The 12,564-nt window shown below is 47.0% G+C and overlaps 1 protein-coding gene across 2 annotated transcripts; it reads right to left on the bottom strand.

Annotated features, from left to right (window-relative positions):
• Positions 1–617: 617 nt before the first annotated feature.
• On the bottom strand, positions 618–11,590 carry LOC139552366 (pyrin domain-containing protein 1-like). Of its 2 annotated transcripts, none has more exons than XM_071364031.1 (4): positions 11,395–11,590; positions 1,614–1,903; positions 1,080–1,235; positions 618–855 (listed from the first exon to the last, which is right to left on the bottom strand). In XM_071364031.1, the coding sequence occupies exons 2-4, from the start codon at positions 1,888–1,890 to the stop codon at positions 824–826; spliced, it is 465 nt and encodes a 154-aa protein (XP_071220132.1). In that variant the 5' UTR covers positions 1,891–1,903; positions 11,395–11,590; the 3' UTR covers positions 618–823. The 2 variants fall into 2 exon arrangements, with proteins under 2 accessions (XP_071220132.1, XP_071220131.1); XM_071364030.1 differs by having other exon boundaries at positions 1,080–1,241; positions 11,395–11,563.
• Positions 11,591–12,564: the final 974 nt, after the last annotated feature.

Genomic DNA, 12,564 nt, shown 5'->3' with positions numbered 1-12,564 from the left:
AATATGGCCAGTTATATTGACCAGGAGAGGTCATCACTCAAAGGTCACAAAGTTAATAATCTCAATATTCAACAAGTAACCTCCCAGCTCTGAACTTGTTGATACTGCAGCCCTTGCTACTGCCAGGCTCAACATTGCAGACAAGACTGCCATCTTGTGGATGAATCAGGGCTCTGGCTCTTCATCACTGACAGTGATGTGAAATGGGGTTAAATTATATGCAGAGTGGGATTGTATGTCACCAAAGATAGTCCTATATTTGCTTCTTAAAAAGGGTTGAGATTTTATAAGAAGGCCTGCTCACAAACTTTTAAGGGGTATAGGTCTCTTACCTGAGAGTTGCCCTGCCTCTGTGGAAACCACAGGCGGCCAGTGGCACCTTAATTTGGGGAGGACGGGCTCATACTAATGGCTGGAACTGAATCCATGTGTTTGATACCATTCCATTTACTCCATTCCAGACATTATTATGAGCCATCCTCCCCTCAGCAGCCTCCTGTGATGGAAACATATCTGTCACACATCCTCTACATCCCTTCAGTGCCACAAACACAAGAACATAAAAAGGTCAAAAACAAACCTTGTTCAATAGAGACATGATATGACACATAAGCCAATTTCATTGGAATGTATTTTTTAATTCATGTTGTAATATTTAAAAAAAAATATATCTAATACAATTATGTAGAAAACTATGATAATTTGCATGATTTTTTAAACATTTTGTCTTATATAGGAATGAAGTTGCCAATTATGGATATGGCAGTGTATTAGGAGGTGGTCTATCCCTCCAGGTCTGACATCAGAAATGGGTCTTCTTCTTTCAGGGCCCGGGATGTTGGGATGCTGCAGGGCCTGCAAGAACAGAGAAGGTATATCAATTCATGCAGATAAATTAAGTGGAGATAATTTGTGCTCTCCTATGTGCCAGCTGTTGCGATTAAGATGATTGAGTGAGATCTATTTATGTTTAATTGAACACTATTTGAATTCATATCTTATATGTGTGCAATTGTCAGTTGATTATTTAGTTTGAAATCATTTTTGATGATTGTGTATTTTATATTGCCCATCATTACCTGTAGGGAAATTGACTGATCCAGCAACAGTGTTACCAGTCAGTATGGGAGAAAAGACAAAGCCCCCATTCTGAGCTGAGATTGTGATGGGTTGGACAGCAGAAGATCCCCTCCCTGCACCTGCTTCCCCAACTTGGCCTGGACCTCCTGCTAGAGCTAGAGCTAGGGCGAGAGAGCGAGAGAGCGAGAGAGCGAGAGAGAGAGAGAGAGTGAGAGAGAGACAGAGAAAGAGAGAGAGAGAGAGAGAGAGAGAGAGAGAGAGAGAGAGAGAGAGAGAGAGAGAGAGAGAGAGAGAGAGAGAGAGAGAGAGAGAGAGAGAGAGAGAGAGAGAGAGAGAGAGAGAGAGAGAGAGGAAATAGACAATAACATTTAACTGCATTTCTCCTTCATAATGGTTTACATTGTTCTGCCAAAACAGAGCATAAGTGCAGTCTGAGAATCAGATCAAATGGATAAGCCCTTCCTATCATAATGTACAGCTTTGAACCTGTTTTAAGACAGGAAATACATATATCTTCAAACCTGATGTATTACCTGTGTACTTATCATTTAACTCCATGGCAAGATTTATTTGTTTAATCTCCTTCAGAATCGCCAGTGTGATCTTCACAGCATCCTTTGCCGTGTAAGTTTCCACCATTTTATCCACAGTGTCCTCCCTGTCAGCAAACTCCAACCCGGCCTTTGGGATAGAGCAGAAGCCATCCAACACATCACCACTTATCAGGTGCCACTGAAATGTCTTCAGATCAGATTTGCCCAGCTTCTTCAGAGTTTCCAGCAGCAGACCCGATTCCGAACGAGGCGCCATTGTAGGTCAATCACTAGACACAGAATATTAGAATAGGTGAGAAAAACATGTGTAATTGTTCCTGTATTCCAGACAGTGTGGGATAAATAGTACTATTGTAACTACTCGGTGTTACACACACTGTGGACCTTTGTAAAGGAGGGTTAAGGTTAAGGGCTGATGTTATGATTAGGGTTACTCTTGTAAGTACATTGTAACTTATTGCGGGAAAGGAAATGATCAGTGAATACAGATGGGGATACAGCATTTACAGTTTGAGCCACTTATCATGCAGAAAAAAAATCTGATTTGCTCTACAAATAATATATTTGACTGATTATGACCAACAACTAGGGAGACGGTACAGCGTTTGTCTCTATAGATTACATTGTGGGTCAGGACACTGTGTGGCTGCTCTATTTTGGGCTGGCTATTCCAGCTCCAGTCCACAATGTTGTTTAGAACGTAAATGGGTGATTCTGCAACTTCGGGCACTTTGGCTCTGCAAGCATTCAGAAATGTGATCTTATTGATACACCATTTTACCAGTATTATAATTGTCTTTGATTTGTCTAGAAATAATATCTGATAATGGCTGCAATTGTCCTATTCGGGGATTTTTATAATTTTTTCTCAGACAGCCATAGACAAATGTAATTTACATCACGTCATTAAACATCAATTTTAGTTGAAAATGAAATATAATACAATTAATTTATAACACATTTCTTATACATTTGTACATGAACTTGTATTGAATATTATCTTTTTAGATTTTTAAGGTTTTCCTATATTAATAAATCAACACGACGCCTGAATGTATAAACGTGCCTTTGTGACAGCAGAAAACATTCATTTATCATGAGAAATATTATATTTCCACCCAACCTTTTTGTGAGATTATGATAACAACCATATGATTTCCCTATCTAAAACAAATCAATCAATGTAAATTATACATAATATACTAATTTACCTATAAAAAAAAGGGTGGGGTGGAAATGGCATCTGGGTAAAAAAAACACATGAAAATGTGTTTTTATTGCAAATATTTTGAACAACAACCATTGTTAAACATGTAATCAATATAAGACAAAGTAAGATTCCAAATGTAGCCAATGGGCAAAGCTCAAGGAAGTAGGCCAGTGTTTTTGAGAGATGGGCCCAGATAGCAGAGGGGTCATGCCGCATAGAAGAGCTCAGTGAGCAAAGTGAAACTGTATCATTTGTGGTATATCCATCACAAGTGTGGAGGGTCACCTGTTTGTGAGAATCACCAAAGTGAACTGCCTGGACTTTACTGGTATATTTACACAGATTGTTCTCTGCAAAGTAAATATGCACTATGATCTCCTCTTTCTGCAGATTCTCTTTTAATTCTCTCAGTTTGGAGTATTGGTTTCAAATGTTGTACACGTTTCCCCAACTTCTCTTTCAATCCTTTGGAGAAGTCCTCCAATAGAATCTGCAGTGTGACACACGCCTTTTCTTTTACTGTCAAATGTACAGTGAACTTCTCCACGTTTCCCTCTTTATTTTTCCTCTCTCTCGCCTCAGGTTTTTTTCCACTCAAACCATCATGTCTGCTCACCAGCATCAAAGTCAGATATTTAAGCTATTTTGTTTGGCGAAGGGAACTCCTCTGTACATGCACTCTTTCTTCAGGGCCTCACAGCACAACGACTCAACTAGGTTCTCATAGCACCTGCAGCCGATCACTTTGTGATGCTGTAGTTTGTCCGCCATGAACTGGAGGTTGGCGTGGGTTTTGCAGAGACGTGTCCCTATCCTGGACTGTTGGCTTGACAACCCTAAAAGGACATATTTTACAGAATTAAAAGTAGGACATTTTCATCTCTGAATATTCCCCTCTTAAACTTCTGATAAAGATTCTGAATTGTGCCATTCAAGAAGCTCTTCTGTTTTTTTGTTTGTGTGTCCTTTTTCCCTGTTGTTGCTCTGCTGTTCATAGAACGTTCATAGAATCTAGTGATTTTCTCTTCTGTGGCTGTGCTAATTCTGTTACACTGCCTTTTCCTGTGGAGTATTGAAGACTTGTTGGCCTGTTTTCATTTGCCCTCATTGCTTTTACCTGAAAATCCAAATACTCTGTTTGCGGCTTTGACCAAGCCATACTTTCTCAGGATTTTGCCTCTGGCGTTTTTGAAGCCGCTTGTTTGTCCTTGACACTGAGCATTTTTTGATACTTTTGCCTTAACTCTGCAATGATGGCATTTTGAAAGAATAAAATCCTTTTCACGTTCTTCGGAGTTCCCTTCATTTGCTGTTTTGTCTTTGGGGAATCTTGTCTCTCTATTTTCTTCATCAGTTGATCATACCTTTTTTTGTATTTCTCAGCTTTCCATAAAGTTTTATCAAGTTTGACATTTGTCATGCAAAGATCTCTGTATGTTTTTGAGCGACCTCTTCCAAACTTCTCATTCCCGTTGCAGATGATGAGAAAGGGGTATCAACGCGTGCATCTGGGGCAGGTAAGTTAGGGGCAGGTATGTGGCCTCATGTTCTGGCTGCAAGTCATCTGGTGGCTGAGGTGGTGTGTTGCCTGATAGTTAGGTCTCCATTGCAACTGTTCTCTTTAAAGTCTGTTTTGGTTGCATTTCCATTGTCTTCTCTTGTTTCTTTGTTCTGGCTTTGTAAGCTCAGAGATAGATTTCACTTCTCCCTTTTCTTTTTCTTCTAGTATCTCTCCCTGTCTTTTTGCAGATGTTCCTGGTATCATATAGGATCATTTTAAAATGTTGTTTCTATGTCTGTGACCTCTGTGCTGCTTATGTGCCATCTTCTAAAAACAAAGAAAAATACTACTTAAGTTTTCAACTTGTGCACACCTTGGAGCATTTTATAAACAAATTTAAAACATGATTAAATAAGTGTCACGCCCTGACCATAGAGAGCCTTTATATTCTCTATTTTGGTTAGGTCTGGGTGTGACTAGGGTGGGTAATCTAGGTTGTTTTATTTCTATGTTGACCTGGTATGGTTCCCAATCAGAGGCAGCTGTTTAGCGTTGTCTCTGATTGGGGATATATTAGGCAGCAATTTCCCCACAGTTTTTTTGTGGAATCTTGTTTTTGTGTAGTTGCCTGTGAGCACTCCAGAACGTCACGTTTCGTTTGTTCTTTATTGTTTTTGTGCGTTTCATTGAATAAACATGTGGAATCCATATCGCGCTGCGCTTTGGTCCGAGTATGCTTACGACAACGATCGTGACAGAAGATCCCACCACACCTGGACCAAGCAGCGTGCCCAGGAGGAGAAGGTATCCTGGGCTTGGGAGGAGAAGATATCCTGGACTTGGGAGGAAATAATGGGAGGACACGAAAGCCTTCCTTGGAAGCAGACGCAAGGAGAGAAGGGAAGACAGCGACGGCACCGGGGTTCCTGGCCACAACGAAAGCCCAAAGAACAGCCCCAATAAATTTTTTTTGGGGGGAACACGGGGTGGTCGGCGGAGCCGAGGAGTGAACCAGAGCCAATCTGGGAGAAGATGGAGAAATTGGAGGAGAGTGAACGGAGAGTCAGAGACCGTCAGTGAGCTGATGGAAAAATTGGAGGAGAGAGAAATGAGAGAGTTGTTGTGTTTGTGTATGATGCACAACATTCGCCCTAAGGAGCATGTCATCAGTTTGATGCCACCTGAGTCAGCTCTCCGTACTCGTCCTGAGGAGCATTCTAGCAGTCTGGTAAAAACTGTGCCGGCTCCACGCACCAGGTCTCCAGTACGCCTCCACAGCCCAGTACGTCCTGTGCCAGCTCTCCGCACTCGCCTTGAGGAGTGTGTCATCTGTCCGGTACCATGTGTGCCGGCTCTACGCACCAAGTCTCCAGTACCCCTTCACAGCCCAGTACGTCCTGTGCCAGCTCCCCGCCCTCGCCGTGCGAAGTGTGTCATCGTTCCGGTACAATTTGTGCCGGTTCTACGCACTAGGTCTCCAGTGCGCCTCCACAGGCCAGTACGTCCTGTGCCAGCTCCACGCACTAGGCCTCCGGTGCGCCTTCCCAGTTCGGTACGTCCTATGTCTCCTCCTCGCACTCGCCCTGAAGTGCGTGTCACCAGTCCGGTACCACTTGTGCCGGCTCCACGCACTAGGCCTCCAGTGTGCCTCCCCAGTCCGGTATGTCCTGTGCTTGCTCCTCGCGCTCGCCCTGAGGTGCGTGTCACCAGTCCGGTGCCACCTGTGCCGGCTCCACGCACCAGGCTTCCGGCGACGGTCCCCAGTCCAGAACCTCCTACGACGGTCCACAGTCAGGAACCTCCTGCGACGGTACACGGTCCGAAAATCCTCTGCGCCGATGCCCAGTCCAGGCACGGCGTTCAGTTCAGCTCCAAGGCCGGAGCCTTCCTCTACGTCGGGGCCCAGTCCGGGCACAGCGTCCAGTCCAGCTCCAAGGCCGGAGCCTTCCTCTGCGCCGATGTCCAGTCTAGGCACGGCGTCCAGTCCTGCTCCATGGCCGGAGCCTTCTTCTGCGCCGATGCCCAGTCCAGGCACGGCGTCCAGTCCAGCTCCAAGGCCGGAGCCTTCCTCTGCACCGAAGTCCAGGTCAGGTCCGGTGTCCAGTCCCGCTCCATGGCAGGAGCCTTCCTCTGCGCCAATGTTCAGTCCAGGCACGGTGTCCAGTCCCGCTCCATGGCAGGAGCCTTCCTCTGCGCCAATGTTCAGTCCAGGCACGGCGTCCAGTCCAGCTCCATGGCAGGAGCCTTCCTCTGCGCCGATGCCCAGTCCAGGCACGGCGTCCTGTCCCGCTCCATGGCAGGAGACTTCTTCGGCGCCGATGTCTAGTTCAGGCACGGCGTCCAGTCCCGCTCCATGACAAGAGCTTTCCTCTGCGCCGGTGCCCAGTCCAGGCACGGCGTCCAGTCCCGCTCCATGGCAGGAGCCTTCCTCTGCGCTGATGCCCAGTCCAGGCACGGTGTCCAGTCCCGCTCCATAGCAGGAGCCTTCCTCTGCGCCGGTGCCCAGTCCAGGCACGGCGTCCAGTCCAGCTCCATGGCAAGATCCTTCCTCTGCGCCGGTGCCCAGTCCAGGCACGGTGTCCAGTCCCGCTCCATGGCAGGAGCCTTCCTCTGCGCCAATGTCCAGTCCAGGCACGGCGTCCAGTCCCGCTCCAAGGCCGGAGCCTTCCTCTGCGCTGGTGCCCAGTCCAGGCACGGCGGCCAACTCAGCTCCATGGCCGGAGCCTTCCTCGGCAACGGTGCCCAGTCCGGGTGCTGCGTTCAACCCAGCTCCATGGCTGGGGCCCTCCTCTGCGCCGAGGCCCAGTCCGGGCACGGCGTTCTACCCGGCTCCCCCGGGCGGGGGCAAAGTCCCGCACCAGAGCCGCCACCGATGCTGGATCCGCGGGATGAGCGGGTTCTTCGTCCCGCACCAGAGCCTCCACCGATGCTGGCGGATCCACTTCGCCCCACACCGGAGCCGCCATGGACGCTAGATGCCCACCCAGACCCTCCCCTATAGAGTCAGGTTTTGCGACCGGAGTCCGCACCTTTGGGGGGGAGGGGTACTGTCACGCCCTTACCATAGAGAGCCTTTTTATTCTCTATTTTGGTTAGGTCGGGGTGTGACTAGGGTGGGTAATCTAGGTTGTTTCATTTCTATGTTGGCCTGGTATGGTTCCCAATCAGAGGCAGCTGTTTAGCGTTGTCTCTGATTGGTGATCATATTTAGGCACCCATTTCCCCACTGTTTTTTTGTGTGATCTTGTTTTTGTGTAGTTGCCTGTGAGCACTCCAGAACGTCACGTTTCGTTTGTTCTTTATTGTTTTTGTGCGTTTCATTGAATAAACATGTGGAACCCATATCGCGCTGCGCTTTGGTCCGAGTATGCTTACGACGATCGTGACAATAAGCCTAAAGTTTAAAAAAAGTTAGAACTAATAATATCATGGATTTTTGTCATTTCCACCACGTTCTGTCATTTCCAACACAGTTAATTTTGTGATGAAAATGACTGTGATGGAAATTATGTTTTGGAGAAACATGACAGGCTGCTTAGCATATAGTTTACACTAAAAACATAAAATATATACATTTATTTTCTATTCTACCACAAATTAAAGAAATTATAGCCTGTTTGGAAATGACTGACAATAAAAATATTCTCTACACAAGCAATATTTACCTAGATTTTACTTCAGCTTCTGCACATCACATCTGGAACAACTGTCTGCTGCAGCCATGTGCTTCAGTGTCACAATATGTTTCCATGGTAAATAACATTCTCTTGAAAAAAGGATATTAATGAGGAATGTACCATCCTCCTTCCTTACCTCTTCAATTAATATCTCATAGGCCTCTACATTATGGACAAGGTATGTGTATGAAAACCAGTATCAAAACTGTTATTTTCATTCACCACAAAAACCAAGTTACGAATACTGTTGTGTGCATATTTTGTTAATCATCTTTATAATTACTATTTTTTGGATTCACAGACTTCACCCTCCCTACACCTCTGATGAATAAAACAGGAAACCTGTTAGATCACCATGCACTGCAAAATCATTCTGGCTATGGATACAGAAAACATCAACACATTAACATCAACACGCCAGAGGATATACCCATTGGACTTGGGGCTCTGCTTGGAGTTTACATCATAGTTCAATTTTTTATTCTGCTTTGCCACTAAAATCATAATAAACACTGAGAACTAAAATATTGTGTTATTGTTGTTATTGTTATGTCTTGCCTGCTCCCGCTCTCTCCCCCTGGCGCCCTCAAGCTGCCCAGCACTGTGCACTCCTGCCACCATCATTATGCACACCTGCTTACCTCGTCACGCACATCAGCCATTATTGGACTCACCTGGACTCATTCACCTGTTTTATTACCTCCCCTATATTTGCCAGTTCCCCAGCTCTGTTCCCCGCTGCTGCATTAACTGTTGTATGTCCTTATGTTACCCGGTGCTGACGCCGTTCCTGTCCTGTTCTATGTCCGTTCCAAATGAAATGTTGACTCCCCGTACCTGCTTCTCATCTCCAGCGTTGGTCCTTACAGAATGCAGCAGCAATCAAATTAAGCATCGGTGAGGGCTGGCTTATCGGTTGGTGGTGACATCGGGTCCGGGGGCTAACGCCGATGGAACCGGGGGTGCCTTAGCTGGATCGTCGGGCTTCCTTGCCCTAGCCGGCTCGAGAGGTTTCCTTGCCCCAGTTGGCTCGGCAGGCCTCGGGTGCATCCCACAGGCGCATCCCACATCAGGCCTCAGCCGGAACGTCAGGTTTTTACGCCTCAGCTGGCTCACAAGGCTTCCATGTCCCAGTGGGATCGTCAGGCTGTCACACCTCAACCGGATCGTCAGGCACCCACGCCTCAGCCAGTTCGCCAGGCTCCCACGCCTCAGCCAGTTCGCCAGGCTCCCACGCCTCAGCCAGTTCGTCGGGCTCCCACGCCTCAGCCAGTTCGCCGGGCTCCCACGCCTCAGCCAGTTCGCCAGGCTCCCACGCCTCAGCCAGTTCGCCAGGCTCCCACGCCTCAGCCAGTTCGCCGGGCTCCCACGCCTCAGCCAGTTCGTCGGGCTTCTAAGCCCCAGCTGGCTGGTCCAGCGCAAAGGCCTCGGCCGGCCCATCAGGCTCGTCCAGGTAGGACGCCAGGTGGCCACCCCGGCGCTCGACGGCGCCAGGCTGCCCAGCACTGCGCACTCCTGCCACCATTATTACGTGTAATTATGTGTAATTATTACATTATTACACCTGCTTCCCTCGTCACACGCATCAGCACCTGGACTCATTCACCTGTTTTATTACCTCCCCTATATTTGCCAGTTCCCCAGCTCTGTTCCCCGCTGCTGCATTAACTGTTGTATGTCCTTATGTTACCCGGTGCTGACGCCGTTCCTGTCCTGTTCTATGTCCGTTCCAAATGAAATGTTGACTCCCCGTACCTGCTTCTCATCTCCAGCGTTGGTCCTTACAGAATGCAGCAGCAATCAAATTAAGCATCGGTGAGGGCTGGCTTATCGGTTGGTGGTGACATCGGGTCCGGGGGCTACCGCCGATGGAACCGGGGGTGCCTTAGCTGGATCGTCGGGCTTCCTTGCCCTAGCCGGCTCGAGAGGTTTCCTTGCCCCAGTTGGCTCGGCAGGCCTCGGGTGCATCCCACAGGCGCATCCCACATCAGGCCTCAGCCGGAACGTCAGGTTTTTACGCCTCAGCTGGCTCACAAGGCTTCCACGTCCCAGTGGGATCGTCAGGCTGTCACACCTCAACCGGATCGTCAGGCACCCACGCCTCAGCCAGTTCGCCAGGCTCCCACGCCTCAGCCAGTTCGCCAGGCTCCCACGCCTCAGCCAGTTCGTCGGGCTCCCACGCCTCAGCCAGTTCGCCGGGCTCCCACGCCTCAGCCAGTTCGCCGGGCTCCCACGCCTCAGCCAGTTCGCCGGGCTCCCACGCCTCAGCCAGTTCGCCGGGCTCCCACGCCTCAGCCAGTTCGTCGGGCTCCCATGCCTCAGCCAGTTCGCCGGGCTTCTAAGCCCCAGCTGGCTGGTCCAGCGCAAAGGCCTCGGCCGGCCCATCAGGCTCGTCCAGGTAGGACGCCAGGTGGCCACCCCGGCGCTCGACGGCGCCAGGCTGCCCAGCACTGCGCACTCCTGCCACCATTATTACGTGTAATTATGTGTAATTATTACATTATTACACCTGCTTCCCTCGTCACACGCATCAGCACCTGGACTCATTCACCTGTTTTATTACCTTCCCTATATTTGCCAGTTCCCCAGCTCTGTTACCCGCTGCTGCATTAACTGTTGTATGTCCTTATGTTACCCGGTGCTGACGCCGTTCCTGTCCTGTTCTATGTCCGTTCCAAATTAAATGTTGACTCCCCGTACCTGCTTCTCATCTTCAGCGTCAGTCCTCACAGTTGTGTATTATTATTATTATATAAGGACATAGGACATAGAAGGGCCCGTAGTTGCAGAATCACCCAAATATACATGTAAGGTAGTCTGCAATCCAGGTCTGTTTATGCTTAGGTTCCACTCCTTGTACTCCGTGTCATACGCCAAAGATGAGGGATTACAAGGAATGGCAAGCAGTGAAAGGATAGCCCAAACAGACTGATACCCAGGCTACATGTAAGGCAGGTATCTTACAACGACAGTTGAAGAGAAAATTATTCGAATAGAGGGGCATATTGTAGGTGCTTTTTATTTCAAATTACGAACTGATTACTGATTACTAATCATGGCGCATGGCTTACGCGCAGGAAAAAGCCATCGAACACCTTCACTCAAGACTTTTGCGTGATTATAGACTATCCATAACGAATTCATATCGCACTCTAAGCAACACCGAACAAACATTTTAAGAATATCCCAAACATTCGTTGACGTCCTCTCTCAGAATGTGTAGACAACCTTTATCTGTCTGAAATGGTAACTTAGTCTTCCCATCAAAAGTTACAAACTTGTCTATATCATACAAAATACTATTTTCACTTTCGCTTTATGATGCGTATCACCTATAGACAACAGGCACGTGCAAATAAGAGCTCTGCTTACCTTCCGAAGTGGGCTTTTGGGTCGCCAAAAATGTTTGTTTTAAATATATATATAAATTTTATTGTTGTTCGGGACCCACTGTCTGCCGCAAATCGTTGTGACGTCGTCAAATTCGCCACCCCGTCCGTTAGTTGCCTCTGCTAATTTGCGCTGTAGGCTACAGACCTCCTGCGCGTCCTGTTGCGCCCCTTTTTATTAAAAAAAATAAATAAATAAATTATAATGTAGAATAGTCTGTTTACATACAAGAAGTACAAAAATAGACAATGATAACATATGCTAGGGGGTACAACAAATTACAGATTATACAAATACCTTAAAAGAAACACACATATTGATTGCTTTAACAGCTTTCTTATTAGAATAATGTTGAATGGTCTTAATGTACTGCTGTTTTTTTATTAGTGAATTTACATTTATGAATATGACATTTTTCCATCAGCACAATTAGATTTATGAGGTAAAATTGTTTTTCTTTATCGTTATTATGGTTAAGGAAACCGAGCAACACATTCTCCCATAAAAAAACAAGTCATCAAGAATATGAACAATTATAAAACTGTGAATATCTTTCCATAATTGTTTTACATGTAGACAATGCCAAAATAAATGCACCTGTTGCGCCATTTTCCTCTGTGCACCCGATTAGACTGCGTCATCAGCCGAGTTTGTGTAGCTACCTATATATACTGAACAAAAAACTATATACGGACATGCAACATTTTCAAATATTTTACTGAGTTACAGTTCATATAAGGAAATCAGTCAATTGAAATAAATAAATTAGGTCCTAAATTCAGGGGTCCACCCACTGGTGAGCCAGGCCCAGCCAATCAGAATGTGTTTTTCTCCCACAAAAAGTGCTTTATTACAGACACCATACCCCCCCCCCCCCCCCTTCAGACGATACTGCGAGTGAAGAAGCAGGATGTGGAGGTCCTGAGCTGGCTGGTTACACGTGGTCTGTGGTTTTGAGGCCGGTTGGATGATCTGCTAAATTCTCTAAAACGTTGTTGGAGGCAGCTCGTGGTAGAAAAATGAACATTCAATTATCTGGCAACAGCTCTGGTAGACATTCCTGCAGCCAGCATGCCAATTGCATGCTCCCTCAGAACTTGAGACATCTGAAGCATTGTGTTGTGTGACAAAACTGCACATTGTAAAGAGGCA

This window comes from Salvelinus alpinus, chromosome 24, assembly GCF_045679555.1.
Source record: "Salvelinus alpinus chromosome 24, SLU_Salpinus.1, whole genome shotgun sequence".
Taxonomy (NCBI): Eukaryota; Metazoa; Chordata; class Actinopteri; order Salmoniformes; family Salmonidae; genus Salvelinus; species Salvelinus alpinus.
This window is presented reverse-complemented; position numbering and strand designations above follow the sequence as displayed.